Genomic DNA, 27,656 nt, shown 5'->3' on the forward strand with positions numbered 1-27,656 from the left:
AGTTGTGGCTCACGGGCCAAGTTGCTCCATGGCACGTGGGATCTTCCCAGACCAGGGCTCGAACCCGTGTCCCCTGCATTGGCAGGCAGACTCTCAACCACTGCGCCACCAGGGAAGCCCCCAGATGGAATCTTTTAAATTTGATTTTCTTTGTCCCTAAAATAAGTAAACTTCTCTGACAATACAAATAGGATTATTTGCCGACTGGTCCCCAGGGATTTTGTATATTGTTTTAACAAATGTAGTTTAAGTACATGCTAATCTGATTCCCAATCATATGATCAGGTGTGTGGATACTATTGGTGCCATATGCAATGGCGATATCCTAGGTATCAATGACACCTACATGGAAATCTTTGAAAATGTCCTTCCTGGTAAGGTATTGAATGTTAACCATGGATGTCTCCAAACCTCTCTGTGTCTATGTGTATCTCCCTGATGTTTTCTGTTTTAAGGATCATTTTAGTGGCCAGGCTTCTTAGGAGGAGTCATTCAATAGCCTTTCCGACACTGATGGCCCTGCGAATGAAAATGTCAATGTGGAAGGGTCTGAAGTGCTAGCCAAGTGTGGTGATGGCTGTGTTTCTTTGATGATGATGGCTGACATCTGGTCAGTTTCCTGAGGGATATAATCCTCATCTATCACAGAATAGGAAAGTGATAAAAGGGTAGCTATGTTTTTCCCACTGACTCTGAATGTGTCTTTCTGTATCCAGAGGGAATTGTTTCTTAAAAATTCTAGTTCCATGAAGATAAAAAATTTTAGTGCTGATAAAAAAAATAAATAAACCCTTTAACTAGAAGGACATGATTAATATATATTTTTTAAAATTTATTTATTTATTTTTGGCTGCGTTGGGTCTTCGTTTCTGTGCGAGGGCTTTCTCCAGTTGCGGCGAGCGGGGGCCACTCTTCATCGTGGTGCACGGACCTCTCACTATCGCGGCCTCTCTTGTTGCGGAGCACAGGTTCCAGATGCGCAGGCTCAGTAGTTGTGGCTCACGGGCCCAGTTGCTCCGCGGCATGTGGGATCTTCCCAGACCAGGGCTCGAACCCGTGTCCCCTGCATTGGCAGGCGGATTCTCAACCACTGCGCCACCAGGGAAGCCCATGATTAATATTTTTAAAAAGAATATCCTATCATTTAAAATGCTCACCCATCAAGATTATTTCTGACTAGATCTTCCCTACTCTCTAGGGTAGAGTACATGTTCATATGTGTGAAGTGTCAATCAAAATGTAAAGTTTTCATTGGAATTTATAAACAGGAATATTTCTTCTGAAAGAGGGAATACGATATATTCTAAATTAAAAGGCTCAAATCTAGAAAGCTAAGTGAAGTTGAAAATAAAACAGCCAAAATGAGAAAATAGAGACCTTATTAAAAGTATTTTTAAACCAGCCTGAATTTCTAAAAGAATATAAAATAGTTACATACTTTTTACAACTTTGAGCAGGTAGTGCATCCAGTACCGCAGGGTAGAGTCTCCCAGGAGGTAAACGAGTTTTCCTTTTAACCATCCATTTATCTTAATTGTATTAACTGAATCTTGAAGTTCTGTCATTCCTTGGCCATCTTTGCTGATGCTGTGCTGACTTAGGCCTTGGTCCCTAACCTGAATCTCACTGGTCTGACAGTTGGTGTCCTTGTATAAAATCACTTACCCTTGTTCAATTAATGAAGCAATATTCTTATTTCTTCTATGAACATTTTTTTATAGAAATATTTTTAAAAATTTAAAAAATAGCTTAAAAATAACATATCCACATTTTAAAAACTTCAAAAAAGCTTTAAAATATCTAAGTTGAATTCATATTTTTTTTTTATGGTTTTTATTCTTCAATTTGTTAATATGGTGTATCACATTGATTGATTTGCGTATATTGAAGAATCCTTGCATCCCTGGGATAAATCCCACTTGATCGTGGTGTATGATCCTTTTAATGTGTTGTTGGATTCTGTTTGCTAGTATTTTGTTGAGGATTTTTGCATCTATATTCATCAGTGATATTGGTCTGTAATTTTCTTTTTTTGTAGTGTCTTTGTCTGGTTTTGGTATCAGGGTGATGGTGGCCTCATAGAATGAGTTTGGGAGTGTTCCTTCCTCTGCAATTTTTTGGAAGAGTTTGAGAAGAATGGGTGTTAGCTCTTCTCTAAATGTTTGATAGAATTCACCTGTGAAGCCATCTGGTCCTGGACTTTTGTTTGTTGGAAGATTTTTAATCACAGTTTCAATTTCATTACTTGTGATTGGTCTGTTCATATTTTCTGTTTCTTCCTGGTTCAGTCTTGGAAGGTTATACCTTTCTAAGAATTTGTCCATTTCTTCCAGGTTGTCCATTTTATTGGCATAAAGTTGCTTGTAATAGTCTCTTAGGATGCTTTGTATTTCTGCGGTGTCTGTTGTAACTTCTCCTTTTTCATTTCTGATTTTATTGATTTGAGTCCTCTCCCTCTTTTTCTTGATGAGTCTGGCTAATGGCTTATCAATTTTGTTTATCTTCTCAAAGAACCAACTTTTAGTTTTATTGATCTTTGCTATTGTTTTCTTTGTTTCTATTTCATTTATTTCTGCTCTGATCTTTATGATTTCTTTCCTTCTGCTAACTTTGGGTTTTGTTTGTTCTTCTTTCTCTAGTTTCTTTAGGTGTAAGGTTAGATTGTTTACTTGAGATTTTTCTTGTTTCTTTAGGTAGGCTTGTATAGCTATAAACTTCCCTCTTAGAACCGCTTTTGCTGCATCCCATAGGTTTTGGGTCGTCGTGTTTTCATTGTCATTTGTCTCTAGGTATTTTTTTATTTCCTGTTTGATTCCTTCAGTGATCTCTTGGTTATTTAGTAACGTATTGTTTAGCCTCCATGTGTTTGTCTTTTTTACGTTTTTTTCCCTGTGATTCATTTCTAATCTCATAGCGTTGTGGTCCGAAAAGATGCTTGATATGATTTCAATTTTCTTAAATTTACTGAGGCTTGATTTGTGACCCAAGATGTGATCTATCCTGGAGAATGTTCCGTGTGCACTTGAGAAGAACGTGTAATCTGCCGTTTTTGGATGGAATGTCCTATATATATCAATTAAATCTATCTGGTCTATTGTGTCATTTAAAGCTTCTGTTTCCTTATTTATTTTCATTTTGGATGATCTGTCCATTGGTGTAAGTGAGGTGTTAAAGTCCCCCACTATTATTGTGTTACTGTCGATTTCCTCTTTTATAGCTGTTAGCAGTTGCCTTATGTATTGAGGTGCTCCTATGTTGGGTGCATATATATTTATAATTGTTATATCTTCTTCTTGGATTGATCCCTGGATCATTATGTAGTGTCCTTCCTTGTCTCTTGTAACATTCTTTATTTTAAAGTCTATTTTATCTGATATGAGTATAGCTACTCCAGCTTTCTTTTGATTTCCATTTGCATGGAATATCTTTTTCCATCCCCTCACTTTCAGTCTGTATGTGTCCCTAGGTCTAAAGTGGGTCTCTTGTAGACAGCATATATATGGGTCTTGTTTTTGTACCCATTCAGCCAGTCTATGTCTTTTGGTTGGGGCATTTAATCCATTCACGTTTAAGGTAATTATCGATATGTATGTTCCTATGACCATTTTCTTAATTGTTTTGGGTTTGTTTTTGTAGGTCCTTTTCTTCTCTTGTGTTTCCCACTTAGAGAAGTTCCTTTAGCATTTGTTGTAGAGCTGGTTTGGTGGTGCTGAATTCTCTTAGCTTTTGCTTGTCTGTAAAGCTTTTGATTTCTCCATCAAATCTAAATGAGATCCTTGCCGGGTAGAGTAATCTTGGTTGTAGGTTCTTCCCTTTCATTACTTTAATTATATCATGCCACTCCCTTCTGGCTTGCAGAGTTTCTGCTGAGAAATCAGCTGTTAACCTTATGGGAGTTCCCTTGTATGTTATTTGTCGATTTTCCCTTGCTGCTTTCAATAATTTTTCTTTGTCTTTAATTTTTGCCACTTTGATTACTATGTGTCTCGGTGTGTTTCTCCTTGGGTTTATTCTGTATGGGACTCTCTGAGCTTCCTGGACTTGGGTGGCTATTTCCTTTCCCATGTTAGGGAAGTTTTTGACTATAATCTCTTCAAATATTTTCTCTGGTCCTTTCTCTCTCTCTTCTCCTTCTGGGACCCCTATAATGCGAATGTTGTTGCGTTTAATGTTGTCCCAGAGGTCTCTTAGGCTGTCTTCATTTGTTTTCATTCTTTTTTCTTTAGTCTGTTCCGCAGCAGTGAATTCCACCATTCTGTCTTCCAGGTCACTTATCCGTTCTTCTGCCTCAGTTATTCTGCTATTGAATCCTTCTAGTGTAGTTTTCATTTCAGTTATTGTATTGGTCATCTCTGTTTGTTTGTTCTTTAATTCTTCTAGGTCTTTGTTAATCATTTCTTGCATCTTCTCAATCTTTGCCTCCATTCTTATTCCGAGGTCCTGGATCATCTTCACTATCATTATTCTGAATTCTTTTTCTGGAAGGTTGCCTATCTCCACTTCATTTAGTTGTTTTTCTGGGGTTTTTTCTTGTTCCTTCATCTGGTACATAGCCCTCTGCCTTTTCATCTTCTGTGTCTTTCTGTAACTGTGGTTTTTGGTCCACAGGCTGCAGGATTGTAGTTTTTCTTGCTTCTGCTGTCTGCCCTCTGGTGGTTGAGGCTATCTAAGAGGCTTGATGGGAGGCTCTGGTGGTGGGTCTGAATTCATATTTTTAAATAGGATTTTGCTAAAAGTGACATGCAACAGCCAACACAAACCAGTATTCTGAGATTTTTCCAGCGAGTTCCATTAGAATTACCAGCTCTCTTGGCACATGGTCTGCCTTCCAATGCATCTCAGGTAGCAGCGCACCAAGAGTTTTGCTGTGGGGTAACAGAGATCATCAGATTCCTCACCTGTCATGCTTCCTCGTCACTTGCTGTGTCACTCTCCTACCACTAGACCAATGCATCGTATTTTGGTTTGTTTGCATCAGGACTTCTGTACTAATATCATATTCTGTATTAGATAGGAAGAAAATAATAATGACTTAAAAATACAAATGTATTTATCCCTCACATAACAGTCATAGAGTAAGCAAGCCAGGGCTAATATGATGTTGCATGGTGTCAGGGATTCCAATTCCTTCTGTCTGCTTGTTCTGCTGTTCTTTTTTCAGGGGGGCTGGTGTGATACTCTTAATTTTATTATTCCTTTTACAGCTTTACTGAGATTTAATTGGTGTACAAAAAAACGCATATACTTAATGTGTACAGTTTGATGAGTTTGAACAGATGCATAAACCCATGATGCCATCACCACAATTAAGGTGCTATTCTTAACCTATGACTTCAATCCCACGGTCTAACATGGCTCTTTCATCGCTTACCATTATATCTACAGTTCAGCCAGTAGGAAGGGGAGGGCTAGTTGTTTTACTTTTAAAGGCATGACCTAGAAGTTTCCCTTATCACTTCCACTCACAATCATGGCAAAAATCTAGTCATGGCCTTAACTAGCTGAAAGAAGGCTGTGGCCTTTAGTTTGTGACAATGGACCCAGCTAAAATTATGGTGTTCAATTACTAAAGAGGGAGAGGGGAATGGATATTGGGAGACCACCTGCTTCACTCTCTGTGCTTAGCCCCATGTAGGCCTTGTGGTCTCTGGTTGTCAATGTCCACATAATAGTCATCAACGTGGTTGTTCTGTGTGTGTAACCTTTGGACAAATGGCAAAATGGTGCTGATTGCAGAACTGGAAGAATTCTGGATTAGCTATTCCATGATGACCTGGAGGAGTTGTGAAGTCCTGGTGATTTTGGCCTGCTAAAGAGAGTTTTCATAATCCTATGAAATTCCCGTGTTGGAATTTCCATGTGACATGTTTGACCTTCTATGATGTTTGACAGCATCACATCCTGGATGGCTGAATATCATAACCCTGGAAACTTAACATTGCTATACCCATCCTAATAATGCACTGGCATACTTTGGTGAGAAAGATAGCCTTTGAGTTTATTATTATAAACCGTATCTTGTATAATATTAATGTGTCAGGGTATTCATTTTTGCCAAGTGTCAAACTAAGCGCTCTGCAGGACTATTTCAAATATATAGCAAATTCTCTTATGATCAGTCTTACATGTTTATTTTACTTGATAACTTTAGAATAGGCTTCAATATTTTTAAGAGTATGTTAGTAATAGTTTTAAGATTCCATTGTATTTATGGATTAGTTTAGAGATTGTGGCAGGCCCTCCAAAAATATCTACATTATAAAATGTAATGGCCCTCCAAAAATATCTACATTATAATCCGTGAGACCTGTGAATATGTTACCTTCCATGGCAAGTGGGATTTTCCAGATATGATTAAGGGTATGGGTTTTGAGATGGGAGATTATCCTGGATTATCTGGGTGGGACCAATCTGAATCGCCTTAGTTCTCAGAAGTGGAAGAGGGAGGCAGAAAAATGGGTCAGGAAGATGTGGTGGGAGGACTTGGCCCACCATTGTAGCTTTGAAAAAAGGAGGAAGGGGGCTGCGAGGAATATGGGCAGCCTCCAGAAGCCTGAAATGACAAGGAAACTGATTCTGCCCTAGAGCCTCCAGAAAGGAATGCGGCCCTGCTACACCTTAATTTTAGCCCAGTGAGACTGATGTTGAACTACTGAACTACAGAACTGCAAGATGATATATTTTTGTTGTTCAAGATACTTTGTTACAGCAACAATAAGAAAATAATGCAGAGATGATTGACATTTTTTTCAGTATCAAGTCATCCCACCCAGAAACAAACAGTATTTTTTCATCTATTTATATAAATTTTTTTTTATATCACTTAGTAGCGATTTAAATTGTCTTTCCGTAGGTCATGGACATTTCGTTAAATTGTGAATTAGCTCTTTAAAGCACAAAGCAGATTGCATCGCTCTCTTCCTTAATTGTTTTTTTGTAGCTTTCAAAAACTTACTGAATAAACACTAAAATCCTCAGCTTTGTACTTGAGAGCCTTCCATGATTTAGTTTCTTCCTTTTTTTAGCCTCATGCTTCACTACGTTCCACCAAATGCTCTCACTCCTTTGGGCTGTTGAACAAAGTTCATGATAATTTTGCTCCTGAGTAGAGTTATCAGATTAAAAAAATTCAGAATACTAAATTGAATTTGAATTATTTTTAACAAGCAATAATTTTTTAGTGTCAGTATTTCTCGTGCAATATTTTCCCTTTATCTCATGTCATATGCATAAGAAATTAGGAATTACTGAAATTGAACTGATACTTTGTATTATTATTTGCTAAACCTGGCAACCTTACTCATGATCTTTATGAGTTTTCTCTTTCACCTCATTCCCTGTCTACAGATATCCTTTGGGGCTAAGTCAAATACCATCTTATCATAAGCCCTTCTGCCTTTTTACTTCCTTCATAGAATTGGTAGGTTAAATGTCTTTCAGATTGCAGCCTTGCTGAACATTTATTTTTCTCCATTTGCCCATAATGCCTCATATCTGTTAGAATCTCAATAAACATTTGCTGAATAAATGAATAAATATTAGGCAATAAATCAGTTGAGGTACATCTCAAAATGATTGTTATTGGTAAACTCTTAGGCTTTAAAGAAAGTTATTTTAAAGCTAAGTATAAACATTGTTCTTTCATAAGTAATATGGCTTTGTGTTTAACACTAAAACACATTTAATGAAATGGAAAACTCCATATAAAACTGCTAAGTGCATCCACTAAAGGTTAGGAAGGTATGCCCACAGAGAATTCGGCTAACCAAACCAAAATGTTCCTACTCTGAAGCTGTGGGTATCCATCAGAGATTTGTACAGAATGTCCCCCAGACAGAATCACTGACTCTAGGAGATGCATTCCTGGGTTTAAATATGGATGTAGGATATGAATACTTTCCCCTTTGGGATAAATTGAGATGAAATCTGTTATAAAAAGAGTTTGAAATAATTTCCTTGAATTGATTTCTCTCTTTAAAATCCAAGGTGATTGACACCACAGACCCCTGCTAGGAATGGTGTTCCCAGAAAATCGTGATTGCTAGGGTTGATTCTGATAAAGTTTCCTCTGTGTCAGAATGTCTCTTAGAAGATCCATGCCAAGCACCACCTACCACAGGACAAAGCAAACTTACTGTTATATCAGGAGACATCAATGTGGTTAAGATGTTTCATCATTTCAACTCCTACTCTGGACCTTCAAAAAAATAAGACAACAAATTACCCTGCTGTCTGTTGACACAATACAAGTAATAGAAGCTTGTGAGTGAAGGATAATTTAAAATTTGCTACAACTGCAAGCTATTATGGTTGTTGTAAATATTGTATCTATTGGGCATTGTATATGAATTAGGATTTTTTATTGTATATCCATTGTATACGCATTAGGAAAACTATTTACCTTTCTGGGAGCACCTTGAAGTCCAGGGCAGCTCTGCTCTTCTGTCACATGCAAACAGTGTGTCCTGGAATTTTAGTTTCAAAGTGTTTATCTAATCTGAAAGTCCTCCTCTCTCTCTACTTACACATCACTTATTCAAGTTCATACAATATTTTTCTTAGATTACTGTCAGCCTCTAGCCAAGCCGTCTCAATTTTATCCCATCTAAATTCTTCAACACAACTGCCAGAGCATCCTTTCTAATTGCAAATGCAACTGCATTACTGCTTAAAATCCTTTATTTTAAAGTTGTTTATTTAAAATCCCCATCACTTACCTAAGGAGTTCAGGCTTCTTAGCCTGGCATGAAGACCTCTTCTCACAGGGTTCCTGCTTCCCTCTTTATATATGTTTTCTGCTATGTTTACCTTCCATTTTTCCTAGAAACTTGCTTTCTGAGCGTTGTAAGCTTTATGAAGGAAGGTAATACATTTGCCTGGTCCACTGCTGTGTCCCTAATACCTCACAAAGTGGCTGGCAGAAAGTCATGTTCAGTCTGATGCATGAATAAATATGCACTGCGTTTCTTTCCTCCAACTGATGAAAGACTGACTATCTGACTCTCCTACTTCAAAGCTCTTACCCTCCCTTTGATTCACTCTTTGTTCTAATCCTGTGTACATGTGTAGGTAAGCGGTAGCAGGCAGAAAGGGGACACGGGGGAATGGGGACCCAGGTGCCAGGTAGTACAACAGATATAAGTGGTACCTGATTCGCTGCTATGGATGTCTCTTCAGGTTCAATCCAGAGAAAGGAAGGGATTGCCACATTTTCATCCTTACTGGGACTTAGGCATAAGGACACTTAGTGGGTAGGAGGAGATTTGGTGAGGGGCACAATCAGAGATCAAAGGGAAAGAACAGAAACCCAACTGTGCTTTTACTTGTTTCAGAAGGGAATCAAAGACTATTGATCAGGAGCCAACACTCAGATAACTACATAAGATCTGAAATGCATGCTACTTTTCCATGTTTGCTATCCATACTTTACTTCCTCTTAGCATATTTTTTGGAAGCTTAAGGGGAAAAGACTGTAAGCTTGACTTAGAAAACTGCTAAGAAAGGGGTTGCTGAGAACCTAGCATTCCACTCTATGGCCAAGCTTAGGGAAAGTGAATTTCCAGGAAAAAAAAAGGATCCCTAGGGGAAAAAAAAAAGAATGGAAAGGGAAAAGGAAATGGACTGAGCCCCTGAGACTTACAGAAAGTTAGCAAAGTAGCCAAAGAGTCTGGAACTGATAGGTTGTCTCAGGGATTGGCCCACAGGTTCTGGGATTTGTGGTGGCATATAAGTTATCCTTTGTAAATTCCCAAAGTGACTCATGAAGCGTTTTGCAGCTTATGGTAGAGCTGGCAGACCAGGAAGTGAGCATGTTTGTGAGGAATGGGAGAAAATCTTGGCATTGACACTGCCATGATTGATATGAGAAACATGCTTACACCCCAGTTTATGGAGGCCTGTTCAACTGGAGGCTTCCGAGAATCACTAGATCACAACTCAGGGAGTATGAAGGACTCCTCCAACCTGATATCTGAGAATATCTGAGAATACCTGATCTTGAGATCAATTGGAGATGACCAGTAGGAAGGAGTTGGATTTTTGGAAAAATGCCTCAGGCTGCAGTGTGGGCAATGGATTAGAGAGGGTAGGCTAGGCAGAAAGGAATCTGTGACAAGTAATCTGGATGAGATGATGATGATCTGAACTCAGGTAAGAGCACTAATCATGGAGAGAAATGGATAAATGCAGAAGATACTTAAGAGGTAGAATCCACAGAATATGATATGGGGGATGAAGAAGCATGGATGTTATCATACACATATCAAGGAATCCTTTTCTGGTGTAACATCTATTAACTGTCACAGCAGAATACTTTTCCATTGAACATATTTTGTAAAATCTAGGTCTACAGTAAAAGATATGACTGAATCTGAGAATACCGGTCATCATGGAGAAGGACAGGCATATATAATATAGTTCACCTTGGGCAGCCCTCTTTTATTGAACATCTGAGTGAGAATGCCAACCTTGGTGGTGGGAGTCATGAACAGGGGGCTCAGGAAGATGCGGCATACCTGATCAGACCTTAAAGAGGCATCTGAGAGGGTCATGCTCAATATTAATTGAGGTAGGCAATGTAGCTGTGCCTGTGGGCACCTCTCAGGGTATCTAAAAGTATACTTAGCTGTGAAAAAAGGCTTCTTCCTTGACAGTAAGATAAGAAATTTCTCCATTCCTGGTGGTCATGTCATTCAGGGCCTCACAGAGTATGTGTTGAGGTCAGAAAGTAGAATTCTTGGTCACGAGTATCCAGGTACATAGTTCAGCACTTGAATTTACAACCAGGGCGCAATCAGTATTGACATGGGAGGTGCCCCTGGCAAACTGGCCTGTGAAGATCACCCTGTCATAGCCTTGGTTCCTTGCCCTCCAGAGAGCCGACACCCCTTCTCTGGGGAGGATGAGCAGGAGAGACAGAGACACCCGGCCCCCCCAGAACAGGGTGAAGCTGACAAGGTAGGTGCCATTGTTGAAGTCTGTCACCTTTCCCGAAGCGCCTGCCTTCAGGGCTGGGGAGGACATCCCGGCCCTCAGGGAATCCCCGCCGTATTCCTTCCTGCGTCCCAAGTGGTCCCTCACCTCCAGCAGGACGTCTAGCTGATCCCCCCTGCAGTATGTCTTGAGGGCGGAGGAGGGTGGCTTTGCTGTGTGTGGTGCTGGTGGTGGAGCTCACGTGGGTGAAGGGTCTGGGTGGGATCAGCTGGTCTAATTTCTCCATGATCCCCTTTATTCTCAGCTCAGTCTCTGTTGGTGACTTTAACAGGCTCGGTGATGTTTTAGGGTATGGGGACTTTGTGGAGCTGTTCCAGTGGCGGAGGGAAATGGGTAAGTTAGAGTGAACCAAAACTGAAGGGGCAAGGAATGTGACAGACTATGAAATGAACCTGTCCAAATAATTTTTACTTATTCTGTGTTTGAATATTTATTTACATATTATCATCAATTTTATTTAAACTCTGACAATTTTGAATAAAATGTATATTACACACTTATCTTTAACCTCAGTGTTTTTGAGAATGCCTGACCAATTGTAGATAAATATATTAAATCCAAAATATAGAGCTCAGAGAATACTTATGAGTAATAAATTGATTCCACTGCATTTGCTCTTCCTTTTCTTATACATCTTATCACCAGTCATCATTACCTTCTGTTAGTTCTACTTATGTATATCTTTTACCCTCGTCTAATAGTCTTTTCTTCCCCAACTGTATTATAGTTCAAGTCACCATTGTTTATTTCCTGAATTGTAGACGTCATCCCAAGGGTCAAAGCTTCAGTCCCGCTTTCTCTCCAATTAATTATCTCCATTGTTGCTAAATCAGTCCTTCTCAAGCAGAACTCTCTTCACGTCACTCCCTGCTTAAATCCCTTCAATGGCTTCTCATTACCCTGGGGGTAAAGTCTAATTTTAATATGGCTTTATGCTATGGCCTCTTTTTTAACTCTCTCGTTCCTGCCACTCCTTTTTTGCATTCTATTGATACCTTTTAATGAGTAACTGTTTTTATTTTCTGGAGCTGACCTTCCTTTCCTTCAGTTCTCACTCTTTATTAATACAATTTCCTCTTCCAGGATGGCTGGCCACCTCCACATTTTCCCCCAAACCACCTAAACATCTGTTAACTTCTTACTGAAAAATCGTTAGAACCTTAGAGGTTCCTTTTTATCCTTTTAGCACTAGATCATGTTTTTATAGGTTCTCAAATTCAGTAATTTCCAAATCTTATTGATAGTCAGAAGTGCCTGCAAACTTTTCTAAAAATATGGATTCTCAAGCTGCAGCCCAGATCAGCTGAATCATAATCACTAAATGCCTTGCCCGAGAGTTTATGTTTTTCAAAAGCCTCACATGTAATTAGGTCAGGTAATTGTGAGAACAATGGTTATAGACTGGTGGTTGTCAACCCTTTTGTACTTTAGAACACACATAAAGCTTAAACAAAAAAATAGGTCCACTGCACCCCAGCAATAAAATCAGTAACACCCACGTGGTTGGTACAAAGCAATAGAGTAAATCAAAAGGGACAAGAAACAAGAAAATGAGATATAATTAAAAATAAAGATTAACAGAACCCAAGTTCCTTTCAAGGTCAGGAATAAGACAAAAATGTTATCCACTTTAGAAGTCCTGAACAATAAAACAAAAGAAAAGAAGACAAACAAACAAACAAGTGTATGAGAATTGTAAGGGAAGAAGCAAGCTGTCTTATTTTTCATTTTTCTTTAATTTTTTAATTTTATTTTTTGCAGATGTTTTTATTGTCCACCAAAAAACTCCCACCAGAGTTAGCAAATTGTTAGCATTAACAGAGTCAGCAAGGAGCTGGATACAAAATAAACTTGTAAAAATAGCATTTATCTATACCAGTAATAATCACCAGAAAATACAACAGAAGATAATCTCTGACCTCGTTGGAGGCACTTTGAAAACTCTTTTGAAGAACATTTTTGAAAGACCTTGAATGAAAAACTTTAACATTTTTAAAAGTAGTAGAGCCTAATATTATAAATTTGTTAATTTTCCCTCAAATAATTTAAAAATTCTATGTATTTTTAAAATTAAAGTATAGTTGATTTACAATATTGTGTTAGTTTCAGGTATACAGCAAAGTGATTAGGTTATATCTATCTACCTACATATTTCCGATTATTTTCCATTATAGGTTATTACAATGTATCAAATATTGTTTCCTGTGGAATACAGTAAGTCTTTGTTGCTTATCTGTTTGATGTACAGTAGTCTGTATCTGTTAATCCCATACTCCTAATTTATACCTCCCCCTGCCTCTTTTTCCCTTTTGGTAACCATAAGTTTGTTTTCTATGTCTGTGAGTCTGTTTCTGTTCTGTGTATAGATTCATTTGTATTATTTTTTAGATTCCGCATACAAGTGAGATCATATAAATTTGTCTTTTTCTGACTTCACTAAGTATAATATTCTCTAGGTCCATCCATGTTGCTGCAAATGGCAATATTTCATTCTTTTTTTTATGGCTGAGTAATATTCCATTGTATATACATATACCACCTCTTCTTAATCCAGTCATCTGTTGATGGGTACTTGGGTTGTTTCCATGTCTTGGCTATTGTAAATAGTGCAGCTATGAACATTGACGCTCATGTGTCTTTTCTAATTATAGTTTTCTCCAGATATATTCCCAGGAGTGGAGTTGCTGGATCATATGGTAGCTCTATTTTTAGTTTTTTAAGGAACCTCCATTCTGTTCTCCATAGTGGCTGTACCAATTTACATTCCCACCAACAGTGTAGGAGGGTTCCGTTTTCTCTACACCCTCTCCAGCATTTGTTATTTGTAGATTTTTTGATGATAGCCATTCTGATAGGTGTGAGGTGATATCTAATTGTGGTTTTGATTTGCATTTCTCTAATAATTAGTGACGTTGAGCATCTTTTCATGTGCCTGTTGGCCATCTGTATGTCTTCTTTGGAGAAATGTCTATTTAGGTGTTCTACCCATTTTCTGATTATGTCATTTGTTTTTTTGTTATTGAGATGTATGAGTGTTTGTGTATTTTAGAAATTAAGCCCTGGTCACTTGCATCGTTTGCAAATATTTTCTCCCATTCTGTAGGTTGTCTTTTCATTTTGCTGATGGTTTTCTTTGCTGTGCAAAACCTTATATGTTTGATTAGGTCCCATTTGTTTATTTTTGCTTTTATTTCTATTGCCTTGGGAGACTGACCTAAGAAAACATTGCTATGGTTTATGTCAAAGAATGTTTTGCCTATGTTCTCATCTAGGAGTTTTATGGCATCATGTCTTATATTTAAGTATTTAAGCCATTTTGAGTTTATTTTTGTTTATGGTGTGAGGAAGTGTTCTAACTTCGTTGATTTACATGTGGCTGTCCAGCTTTCCCAACACTAGTTGTTGAAGAGACTGTCTTTTCTCCATTGTATATTCTAGCCTCTTTGTCGAAGATTAATTGACCACAGGTGTGTAGGTTTATTTCTGGGCTCTCTATTCTGTTCCATTGATCTATATGACGTTTTTGTACTAATACCACATTGTTTCTTTTTTTTTTGGCCATCCTCACAAAATGTATTTATTAATTTTTTTTCCTATTAGTCATCCATTTTATACACATCAGTGTATACATGTCAATCCCAATCGCCCAATTCATCACACCACCACCCCCACCCTCCGCCACTTTCCCCCCTTGGTGTCCATACGTTTGTTCTCTACTTCTGTGTCTCAATTTCTGCTCTGCAAACCAGTTCATCTGTACCATTTTCTAGGTTCCACATATATGCGTTAATATATGATATTTGTTTTTCTCTTTCTGACTTACTTCACTCTGTATGACAGTCTATAGATCCATCCACATCTCTACAAATGACCCTATTTTGTTCCTTTTTATGGCTGAGTAATATTCCATTTTATATATGTACCACATCTTCTTTATCCATTCATCTGTTGATGGGCATTTAGGTTGCTTCCATGACCTGGCTATTGTAAATAGTGCTGCAGTGAACATTGGGGTGCATGTGTCTTTTTGAATTATGGTTTTCTCAGGGTATATGCCCAGTAGTGGGATTGCTGGGTCATATGGTAATTCTGTTTTTAGTTCTTTAAGGAACCTCCATACTGTTCTCCATAGGGGCTGTATCAATTTACATTCCCACCAACAGTGTAAGAGGGTTCCCTTTTCTCCACACCCTCTCCAGCATTTGTTGTTTGTATATTTTCTGATGATGCCCATTCTAAGTGGTGTGAGGTGATACCTCATTGTAGTTTTGATTTGCATTTCTCTAATAATTAGTGATGTTGAGCAGCTTTTCATGTGCTTCTTGGCCATCTGTATGTCCTCTTTGGAGAAATGTCTATTTAGGTCTTCGGCCCATTTTTGGATTGGGTTGTTTGTTTTTTTGATATTGAGCTGCATGAGCTTCTTGTAAATTTTGGAGACTAAACCTTTGTCAGTTGCTTCATTTGCAAATATTTTTCCCATTCTGATGGTTGTCTTTTCGTCTTGTTTGTAGTTTACTTTCCTTTGCAAAAGCTTATAAGTTACATTAGGTCCCATTTGTTTATTTTTGTTTTTATTCCCATTTCTCTAGGAGGTGGATCAAAAAAGATCTTGCTGTGATTCATGTCAGAGTGTTCTTCCTATGTTTTCCTCTAAGAGTTTTATGGTGTCTAGTGTTACATTTAGGTCTCTAATCAATTTTGAGTTTATTTTTGTGTATAGTGTTAGGGAGTGTTCTAATTTCATTCTTTTACATTTGCTGTCCAGTTTTCCCAGGACCACTTATTGAAGAGACTGTCTTTTCTCCATTGTATATCCTTGCCTCCTTTGTCATAGATTAGTTGACCATATGTGTGTGGGTTTATCTCTGGGCTTTCTATCCTGTTTTTGTGCCAGTACCATATTGTCTTGATTACTGTAGCTTTGTAGTATAGTCTGAAGTTGGGGAGCCTGATTCCTCCAGCTCCGTTTTTCTCCCTCAAGACTGCTTTGGCTATTCAGGGTCTTTTGTGTCTCCATACAAATTAAAAAAATTTTTGTTCTAGTTCTTTAAAAAATGCCATTGGTAATTTGATAGGGATTGCATTGAATCTGTAGATTGCTTTGGGTAGTATAGTCATTTTCACAATATTGATTCTTCCAATCCAAGAACATGGTATATCTCTCCATCTGTTGGTATCGTCTTTAATTTCTTTCAACAGTGTCTTATAGTTTTCTGCATACAGGTCTTTTGTCTCCCTAGGTAGGGTTTATTCCTAGGTATTTTATTCTTTTTGTTGCAATGGTAAATGGGAGTGTTTCCTTAATTTCTCTTTCAGATTTTTCATCATTAGTGTATAGGAATGCAAGAGATTTCTGTGCATTAATTTTGTATCGTGCAGCTTTACCAAATTCATTGATTAGCTCTAGTAGTTTTCTGGTGGCATCTTTAGGATTCTCTATGTAGACCTTAGACCTGTATTGCTGTAAACTTCCCTCTTAGAAGTACTTTTGCTGCATCCATAGATTTTGGAAAGTTGTGTTTTTATTTTCATTTGTCTCGAGGTATTTTCTGATTCCCATTTTGATTCCTTCACTGACCCATGGGTTTTTTAGTAGCATTTTGTTTAGTCACCCCATGTTGTGTTTTCTCTATTTTTCTTCCTGTAGTTAGTTTCTAGTTTCATGCTACTGTGATTGCAAAAAATTCTTGATATAATTTCTGTCCTCCAGAGTTCGTTGAGACTTGTTTTGTGGCCTACCATGCAATCTGTCATGGAGAATGTTCCATGTGGTCTTGAAAAGAATGTGTATTCTGCTATTTTTCGATGGAAAGCCTTGTAGATGTGTGTTGACTCCAACGGTCTAATGTGTCATTTAAGACTGCTGTTACCTTACTGTTTTCTGTTTGGATGGTCTATCCATTGATGTAATTGGGGGTGTTAAAGTCCCCTGCTATTATGCTATTATTGTCAATTTCTCCAATATGTCTGTTAATATTTGCTTTATATATTTAGGTGGTCCTATGTTAGGTGCATATATGTTAATAAGTGTTACATCTTCCTCTTGTATTCATCCCTTTATCATTATATAATTCCCTTCTTTGTCTTTTTTTATAGTCTTTGTTTTTAAAGTATTTTTTGTGATATGAGTATTGCTATTCCTGCTTTCTTTTTGTTTCCATTTGCATGAAATATGTTTCCCCATCCTCTTGCTTTTAGGCTGTGTGTGCCTTTAGCTCTGAAGTGAGTCTGTTGCAAGCAGCATATGGGTGGGTCTTGGGTTTTTGTTTTGTTTTTTTTTTTTAATCAGCCACCCTATGTCTGTTGATTGGAACATTTAGTCCATTGAGTTGTTTTTTTTTTAAGATTTAATTTTATTTATTTTTGGCTGCATTAGGTCTTCATTGCTGCATGCGGGCTTTCTCTAGTTGTGGCAAGTGGGGGATACTCTTCGTTGCGGTGCACAGAGTTCTCATTGCGGTGGCTTCTCTTGTTGCAGAGCATGGGCTCTAGTCATGTGGGCTTCAGTAGCTGTGGTGTGCAGGCTCAGTAGTTGTGGCTCATGGGCTCTAGAGCACAGGCTCAGTAGTTGGGGTGCACGGGCTTAGTTGCTCCACAGCATGTGGGATCTTCCCAGACCAGGGCTCGAACCCGTGTCCCCTGCATTGGCAGGTGGATTCTTAACCAATGTACCATCAGGGAAGTCCCTCTATTGACATTTAAAGTGACTATTGTTAGGTATGTACTTAGTGCTATATTGTTACTTGTTTTCTGGTTGTTCTTGTAGTTCCTTTCTGTTCTTTTCTTCGTGTTTTAGTTTCTTCCCCTGTGGTTTGATGATTTTCTTTAGTGGTATCCTTGTGTTCCTTTCTGTCTAGCTTTTATGTATCTATTTTAAGTTTTTGGTTTGTGGTTACCATGGGGTTTAATATATGTTAACCTATAACTATATCTTTTAAACTGGTAGTCATTTAAGTTCAAACATATTCTAAAAGATCTACAATTTTTACTCCCCCCACCCATGTTTTGTGTTTTTGATGCCATATTTTATATCTTCATGTTTATCCCTTAACTCTTTATTTTAGTTATAGTTGATTTTACAAATTTTTATCTTTTAATCTTTGTACTAACTTAAGTAGTTGATCCACAGACTACTATATATCTGCCTTTCCTAGTGGGAATTTTCTTTTCCTATAGATTATTTTTTTGACTGTATTAGTGAGATTTTACTTAAAGCATTTTGAAATTTTTTGTGAGGGGGCTTGAAGGTAGCAGAGATAATGTTTTACAAAAGAATTTTTTCCACCATTATTTTTCTCCTGGGGAGAAAATAGCATCTTTTCTGATGGGCTCTTCTTCTTCTACCCTTGACTTAAATGTCCTCAGTGCTATAGATTCTTACTTCTAGTTGTAGCCTTTTCTTTTCCACTTAGAGACGACCCTTTAACATTTCTCTTAAGGTAGATTTAGTATCGATGAACTCCTTTAGTTTTTGCTTGTCTGAGAAGTTCTTTATCTCTCCTTCAATTCTAAATAATAATATTCCTGGGTAAAGTATCCTAGATTGCAGATTTTTCCATTTCAGCACTTTGAATATATCATGGCACTCTCTTTTGGCATGCAATGTTTCTGCAGAAAAATCAGCTGATTTTGTATGTGACTTTGTTTCTCTCTTGTTACTTTTAGAATTCTCTATTTCTTACTTTTGCCATTTTAATTATATGTTGTGTTCTGGGTTTGTTTGGGTTCATCTTGTTTGAGACCCTCTGTGCTTCCTGTACCTGGATATCTGTTTCCTTCTTCGTGTTTGGGAATTTTTCAGCCATACTTTCATCAAATGCATTTTTGATCCTTTTCTCCCTCTCTTCTCCTTCTGGGCCCCTTACAGTACCAGTGTTGGTATTCGTGATGTGGCACAGGTCCCTTAAACTGTTCTCATTTGCTTAATTTGTTCTTCTCTTTGTTGTTCTGATTAGGTGATTTCCATAATTCTGTCTTCCAGATCACTTATGCATCTTCTGTATGAGCTAGTCAGCTGTTAGTTCTTTCCAATGTGTTTTTCATTTCAGTTATTGTACTCTTCAGGTCTGACTGGTTCTTTTTTTATATTTTCCAATTCCTTGTTAAAATTCTCACTGTGTTCATCTATTCTTTTCCCTAATTCTGTTAGTGTTCTTATTGCTAATTCTTTGAACTCCTTATCTGGTAAATCATTTCTGTTTCATTAGTGGGGTTTCTTTTTTTAAAGGGGTTTTCTCTTGTTCTTTCATTTGAAACAAATTCCTCTGTCTTCTTATTTTGCTTAACTTCTCTATGAAATTAGGTGAAATATTACCTATTTTGATCTTGAACCAGTATCCTTATGTGGAAGCATCCTTACACAGTCTGTGTGTTCCCAGTGGCTTTGTTTGGAGAGCTGGATCTGACATAAGCATGAATCATGTCTTCCCCCAGGGCATGCTGGCAGCTATCGCCTTGGTAGGAGGTGGGGCTGGAGATTGAAGGACTAAAGCTAGAGCTAGGTGTGAGCCTGGGTTTCTCCTCTTCTCAGTTGCCACCACCTCCCTATTGGGGGTGGGGTGGTCTGTTCCCTAGTTACTAGAGCAGATGCCTTTAGGTGTGGGTCTGAGGTGGGTCCATTCCCTCTAAGTGTGTGCTCTCCCCACTCTCAGCAGCAGCATTCTTGCCTAGAGGTGAGCTATGCTGGAGCAAGAGGGGCTACTGTGGGCACTTGGTGTGGGTAGAGGCATGAGCTGTGGTAGTCCTGGCCTCAGTCAGAGTTCCAGACCACTTCTTCTGTGCTGCCTCCACAAGTGTCAGCAATGGCCACTCTTGCCCCATTCAGATGCCATTCTGGGTCTGAGCCAGCTCTGTCCCTCACAACTGCACACTCCCCTCAGCCACTACAGCCGCTGCTCTAGTGTGGAGCTTTGCCATGGGGCAAGAGTGGCTAGAGTGGGCGCACGACTCAGGCTGGTGCTTGTGCTGGGGTGGTTGTGGGAAACTGGCCAGAGTTCTGGGCAGTTTCAGTCAGCTTCCTGCACCTTGTTTTGGGAGTTAGCAAGTGTGTGTGTGCTCTTCATGAGCAGAGTCTAGGTTTCTTACAGCCCTCTTGTTTGTCCCACTGATTTTCACAGCAGCTAAGGTGACTCATCTTCCTGGTGTCAGACCCCCAGGTTTGGGTTACCCAATATGTGGCTCTACCTTAGATGCTTAGATCCTCAGGGAGGATCTCTGAGCTTGTGTAATCCCCCTCCTCATCTTTGTCCCCTACCAGGGGTGCCGGTCCTGACCTGATTGCTTCTCTTCCCTTCCTACCCAACTCTGTGTGGATCTTTCTTACAGCCTTGGTTGTACAAGAGTCTTTCTGCCAGTCTCCAGTTTGTTTTCAGTGAGAATTTTTCCACATGTAGATGTATTTTTGATGTGTTGGTGGGGGGAGGTGAGCTCCACATCCTCCTACTCTGCCATCTTGATCTCCCCCTGATTGGAATTCTTAACCCTTGGAGTCCTTAAGTCCAAGTGGAAACTAAGAAGTTAGCAATTGTGGACTGTTGGTTATGCTAGCATTCTGTTGATTGCCAAATTTATAGATACATTTAATAATTTCTGGATGTATATTCTTCCTTATAGTAAATTTTTCAATGCCTCAAAAAACATGTTTACTAATAAACCCAAATATCTTTAGTTCCTCTGTAAAAGGAAGCCAAAAGTGGTTAAACCTATGTTCAGTAATTAATGTTTCAGTATTTTATCTTAGTTGAAAATGATCTAGCTATTCAATGAATAGCCATCATTTAACTTATCTCAATATAACTTTAAGATTTCAAGTTTTTAAAAAGATTTAGAAACAATTTTTATGTAGACTTATCATAAAGCATAATTACTGTTGAAAAATTCATTAATAAACTTTTCTCTTATATCTATTTAATTTACTTATTCTTGGCAATCATGTTTAGATTACTTATGAAAGCCTCACGTGGCATTAAATGCTAACCATCATCTTATCTTTCTTGCTGACAAATTATGTAACAGAGATAATGTGAGCTTATTTAACTTTTAGTAAACCGAGGTAGAATAAAAGTTGTATATTATATTTGAATACTGAAAACTGAAGACATTCCTGTTTTAATTAAACCAACAAACTTAAACTAGCTTTTATTTACTAAATATTATCCTAGATCACATGAACCTGAAAAACATTTCAGTAATTTCTATATTCCTGAGAGTATATTTAATTTAAGTCAATCAAACAGAGCTCTTTACAAATTAATTTTGGCAATACCACCCAGAGGTAGAAAAATATCACATATCTATAACATGCATACATAGACATACATAAACATACAGACAGATGCAAACAGAGATCTTACAGCTTTCATTTAAAAATTTTAGCCATGACACATATGTGATAATGCAAAACTCACTAGTTTATAAAAGAACAGTTGGATCCAAATTGTGTATCTGGCAGATAGAATAAGTTCAGGTTACTTGCTCAGGTGGCTTAAACTTTTCACTAATATTTGTAGTGAAGGTTTTTAAGATTTTTTTATTCACCTAGTTTCCAAGTAGCCTTTCTTTTTTTCCTCTCTTTTTTTCCCCCTTCTGATAAGAATGACCTCCCTGAAGTTTGCATTTTAAAGAGATGGCCCTCAGTTCCTAGAGAAGATAGGGTAGAACATTTAAATATATCTCAAAGGCACAGAGAAAGAATACAAGTTTCTCCTAGAAGGGCTTTTGTTTCCTAAAGCCTGAGTTTTTTCAATACCTACAAGCCTTTTGAGATGAAGACGGGATGTTTGGGGATTGGTAAAAAAGGATAGCTGAGATTTTTCATTCTTGTAAAGACTCAGTTTGTAAGACAAGTTGTACAAGTTGTCTTCAGTTTTTCAGACAGTCTTTAATTCCTCAAAAATTGGGTTGAGGGACTTCCCTGGCGGTCCAGTGGTTAAGACTTTGCCTTCCAATGCAGGGGGTGTGGGTTCGATCCCTGGTTGGGGAGCTAAGATCCCACATGCCTCGAGGCCAAAAACCAAAACATAAAACAGAAACAATATTGTAATTGCTTCAATAAAGACTTTAAAAATAGTCCACATCAAAAAATCTTAAAAAAAAAAAAAAAAGATTGTGTTGAAAACTTAGAGATATCAAGGAGCTAATCCACCATCTAAGTACATTATCTTCAATTTGCTTCTTTATATCTAGGAGAAGATCTTTACTAAGATAGAAGTGAAAAGTTTCCTAGGTTCTCTTTGGGATGTTTCAGTAAATCCTCCCACAAAGGGTTCAGAATGTTTTTCTTTCCCTCTGGGCATGTAGTTTCATTTTAGATTAGGGGCGTGGCCGAAAAGGAAAGTTCCTATTAGGCTCTGAATATCAGCTTTTAATTTGGCCAACTTCTGGGAATTTCCCAGTGGTTAGGACTCTGTGCTTTCACTGCCATGGGCCTGGATTCAGTCCCTGGTCAGGGAACTAAGATCCTGCAAGCCACGTGGTGGCTTTATTTTAAAATAAAATAAAATAAAAATTGGCCAACTTCTCACCATAAAACTACTTTAAAAAATCCTTTCAAATATCTTGTTAGGTTTTAGCCAGGACAAATAGTATGTACACCTGACAGTACTGAACAACTCCATGGACGTAAGAAGTGTTCCCAAAGAGGGTGCAAAAGATACTACTTTCCCAAAATTCAAAGATAACCAAGAGAAAGAAAGACTTAGACAATTGCCCTGAGACCTGGCAGCAGTTGATTGTACCCTAGCTGTAAATGGAGTGCAAACCCACATTTCTGTCCAGCCATGTCTAGTCAGTGGGGTGTAAGCCACAATTCTATCTGGGCATTTTTTAAAAAAAGTTTTATTGAAGTATAGTTGATTTACAATGTGTGTTAATTACTGCTGTAAAGTGATTTAGTTATGCCTATGTATTATATACATTCTTTTTTTAATATTCTTTTCCATTATGGTTTATCATAGGATATTGAATATAGTTCTCTGTGCTATAGAGTAGGACCTTGTTGTTTATCCATTCTATATAAAAAAGCTTACATCTGCTAACCCCACCTCCCATTCCATCCCTCTCCCTTGGTAACCACCAGTCTGTTCTCTATGTCTGTGATTCTGTTTCTGTTTCATAGATAGGTTCATCTGTGTCATATTTTAGATTCCACATATAAGTGATACCGTATGTCATATGTCTTTCTCTTTCTGACTTAACTTCACTTAGTGTAATAATCTCTAGTTGCATCCATGTTGCTGCAAATGGCATTATTTCATTATTTTTTATGGCTGAGTAGTATTCCATTGTATTGATATATATGTACCACTTCTTTATCCATTCATCTGTTGATGGAAGATTAGGTTCTTTCCATGTCTTGGCTATTATAAATAGTGCTGCTATGAACACAGGGTGCATGTATCTTTTTTGTTCTTTTTTTTTTATTAAACATCTTTATTGGAGTATAATTGCTTTACAATGGTTTGTTAGTTTCTGCTTTATAACAAAATGAATCAGCTATACATATACATATATCCCCATATCTCCTCCCTCTTGCGTCTCCCTCCCACCTACCCTATCTCATTCCTCTAGGTGGTCACAGAGCACTAAGCTGATCTCTCTGTGCTATGTAGCTGCTTCCCACTAGCTATCTACTTTACATTTGTTAGTATATATAAGTCCATGCCACTCTCCCACTTCATCGCAGCTTACCCTTCCCCCGCCCTGTGTCCTCGAGTCCATTCTCTATGTCTGCGTCTTTATTCCTCTCCTGCCCCTAGGTTATTCAGAACCATTTTTTTTTAGATTCCATATATATGTGTTAGCATACAGTATTTGTTTTTCTCTTTCTGAGAGAAAAAAATTTTTTTTTCTTTCTTCTCTGAGAGAGAAATTTTTTTTCTCCTTACTTCACTCTGTATGACAGATTCTAGGTCCATCCACCTCACTACAAATAACTCAATTTCGTTTCTTTTTATGGCTGAGTAATATTCCATTGTATATACGTGCCACATCTTCTTTATCCATTCATCCGATGATGGACACTTAAGTTGTTTCCTTGTCCTGGCTATTGTAAATAGAGCTGCAATGAACATTTTGGTACATGACTCTTTTTGAATTATGGTTTTCTCAGGGTATATGCCCAGTAGTGGGATTGCTGGGTCGTATGCTAGTTCTATTTTTAGTTTTTTAAGGAACCTCCATACTGTTCTCCATAGTGGCTGTATCAATTTACATTCCCACCAACAGTGCAAGAGGGTTCCCTTTTCTTCACACCCTCTCCAGCATTTATTGTTTCTAGATTTTTTGATGATGGCCGTTCTGACCGGTGTGAGATGATATCTCATTGTAGTTTTGATTTGCATTTCTCTAATAATTAATGATGTTGAGCATTCTTTCATGTGTTTGTTGGCAATCTGTATATCTTCTTTGGAGAAATGTCTGTTTAGTCTCCTGTCCATTTTTGGATTGTGTTTTTTTTTTTGTTTTTTTTTTTTTATTGAGCTGCTTGTAAATCTTGGAGATTAATCCTTTGTCAGTTGCTTCATTTGCAAATATTTTCTCCCATCCTGAGGGTTGTCTTTTGGTCTTGTTTATGGTTTCCTTTGCTGTGCAAAAGCTTTTAAGTTTCATTAGGTCCCATTTGTTTATTTGTGTTTTTATTTCCATTTCTCTAGGAGCTGGGTCAAAAAGGATCTTGCTGTGATTTATGTCATAGAGTGTTCTGCCTATGTTTTCCTCTAAGAGTTTGATAGTGTCTGGCCTTACATTTAGGTCTTTAATCCATTTTGAGTTTATTTTTGTGTATGGTGTTAGGGAGTGTTCTAATTTCATACTTTTACATGTACCTGTCCAGTTTTCCCAGCACCACTTATTGAAGAGGCTGTCTTTTCTCCACTGTATATGCTTGCCTCCTTTATCAAAGATAAGGTGACCATATGTGTGTGGGTTTATCTCTGGGCTTTCTATCCTGTTCCATTGATCTATGTTTCTGTTTTTGTGCCAGTACCTTACTGTCTTGATTACTGTAGCTTTGTAATATAGTCTGAAGTCAGGGAGCCTGATTCCTCCAGCTCCATTTTTTGTTCTCAAGATCGCTTTGGCTATTCTGGGTCCTTTGTGTTTCCATACAAATTGTGAAAATTTTTTTTCTAGTTCTGTGAAAAATGCCAGTGGTAGTTTGATAGGGATTGCATTGAATCTGTAGATTGCTTTGGGTAGTAGAGTCATTTTCACGATGTTGGTTCTTCCAATCCAAGAACGTGGTATATCTCTTCATCCGTTTTTGTCATCAGTATCTTACAGTTTTCTGAGTACAGGTCTTTTGCCTCCTTAGGTAGGTTTATTCCTAGGTATTTTATTTTTTTTTGATGCAGTGGTAATTGGGATTGTTTCCTTAATTTCTCTTTCTGATCTTTCATTGTTAGTGTATAGGAATGCAAGAGATTTCTGTGCATTAATTTTGTATCCTGCAACTTTACCAAATTCATTGATGTGCGCTAGTAGTTTTCTGGTAGTATCTTTAGGATTTTCTTTGTATAGTATCATGTCATCTGCAAACAGTGACAGTTTTACTTCTTCTTTGCCAATTTGGATTCCTTCTAATTCTTTTTCTTCTCTGATTGCTGTGGCTAGGACTTCTAAAACTATGTTGAATAATAGTTGTGAGAGTGGACATTTTTGTCTTATTCTTGATATTAGAGGAAATGCTTTCAATTTTTCACCACTGAGAATGATGTTTGCTGTGGGTTTGTCATATATGGTCTTTATTATGCTGAGGTAGGTTCCCTCTGTGGTCAGTTTCTGAAGAGTGTTTATCATAAATGCGTGTTGAATACTGTCAAAAGCTTTTTTTGCATCTATTGAGATGATAATATGGTTTTTATTCCTCAATTTGTTAATGTGGTGTATCACATTGATTGATTTGCGTATACTGAAGAATCCTTGCTTTCCTGGGAGAAATCCCACTTGATCATGGTGGATGATCCTTTTAATGTGTTGTTGGATTCAGTTTGCCAGTATTTTGTTAAAGATTTTTGTGTCTATGTTCATCAGTGATATTGGCCTGTAATTTTCTTTTTTTGTGTGATATCTTTGTCTGATTTTGGTATCAGGATGATTGTAGCCTTATAGAATGAACTTGGGAGTATTCCTTCCTCTGTAATTTTTTGGAATAGTTTGAGAAGGATAGGTGTTAACTCTTCTCTAAATATTTGATAGAATTCGCCTGTGAAGCCATCTGGTCCTGGGCTTTTGTTTGCTGGAAGATTTTTAATCACTGTTTCAATTTCAGTACTTATGATTGTTCTGTTCATATTGTCTATTTCTCCCTGGTTCAGTCTTGGAAGGTTGTACCTTTCTAAGAATTTGTCCATTTCTTCCATGTTGTCCATTTTATTGGCATATATTTGCTTGTGGTAGTATCTTATGATCCTTTGTATTTCTGTGGTGTCTGTTGTAACTTCTCCTTTTTCATTTCTGATTTTATTGAGTTGAGTCCTCTCCCTATTTTTCTTGATGAGTCTGGCTCAATGTTTATCAGTTTTGTTTTTGTTCTCAAAGATCCAGCTTTTAGTTTCATTGATCTTTGCTATTCTTTTCTTTGTATCTATTTTATTAATAACTGCTCTGATCTTTATGATTTCTTTCCTTCTACCTATTTTGGGTTTTGTTTGTTCTCCTGTCTCTAGTTGCTTTAGTTGTAAGGTTTGGTTGTTTATTTGAGATTTTCTTGTTTCTTGAGGTAAGATCGTATTGCTATAAACTTCCCTCTTAGAACTGCTTTTGCTGCATCCCATAGGTTTTGGATCATCGTGTTTTTGTTGTCTTTGTCTCTAGGTATTTTTGATTTCCTCTCTGATTTTTTCAGTGTTCCATTGGTTATTTAGTAACATATTGTTTAGCCTCTGTTTACTTTTTTTTTTAAAGATGCAAACGATCATAACTATTATTAGAACATGGTCTTGTTGTTTCCTAAGGAAATGGCCCAGTAAAAAGGAGTGGGTTGATGACTGGGACAGTTATCAATGCATTGCCTCTCAGCTCCAAATTCACCTGTCAATATAGTCTCTGCAGTGACAGACAGAATTATTTTAAGTACCTCTCCTTAAGGTGAGCATGTTGTCGAGCTTTGTCATTAGAGGGCATTGGAGGGACAGTAAAGGAGGAAGGCACTATCCCCTGTCACTGCCTACAACAGTGGGTGGGGATTGTGAGTATGGAGACTTCCAGTGGAGCTCTTCCTGTCTTGTTCCTAGAACCAGGCAATTTCTCAGTGACCTTGTAGGCTTGTCCTTTCCCAACAATAACTTTCCCTGGCTTTCGTACACAGAAAACAACAATCTGTGTCTTCCTGCCGGTGAAGGCCTCCTGCTTGCACAGGCCCTGATTCCCTCTGCAGGTCCCTGGGCAGGTCAGCTGTCCCGGCCCCCACCCACTTTACATGCCCATGCCCCTGCTTGCTGATCACCCGTATTCCATCTGCACTACAGAGGGTCGCTTTCTGCTTGCCCAGCAATTGCAGACCATCTGTGACCTGGACAAACCAGTGATCTTCTCCGCTGCCCAGTGGGCTGAACTACATCTTCCTCAGCAGGGTCTGAATTCCAGCCTTGGGGAGGGCCCCTTCCAAGTTGCTCCTTCCTTGGATACCCTCTCTCTTCCCTAAGGGTACAATATAGAGTTTC

General features: G+C 38.0%; 1 protein-coding gene across 1 annotated transcript; it reads right to left on the reverse strand.

Moving 5' to 3' along the window:
- Positions 1-232: 232 nt before the first annotated feature.
- LOC103012209 (NXPE family member 1) lies at positions 233-27,089 on the reverse strand. The gene is given in 9 exon segments (XM_028162455.2): positions 233-391; positions 393-590; positions 593-656; positions 658-768; positions 1,435-1,646; positions 8,152-8,199; positions 10,627-11,116; positions 11,118-11,346; positions 27,071-27,089. Coding segments are annotated over 9 exon segments (1,530 nt in total).
- Between the last annotated feature and the right edge of the window lie 567 nt (positions 27,090-27,656).

The sequence above is a fragment of the Balaenoptera acutorostrata genome, chromosome 9 (genome assembly GCF_949987535.1).
Source record: "Balaenoptera acutorostrata chromosome 9, mBalAcu1.1, whole genome shotgun sequence".
NCBI classification, from domain to species: Eukaryota; Metazoa; Chordata; class Mammalia; order Artiodactyla; family Balaenopteridae; genus Balaenoptera; species Balaenoptera acutorostrata.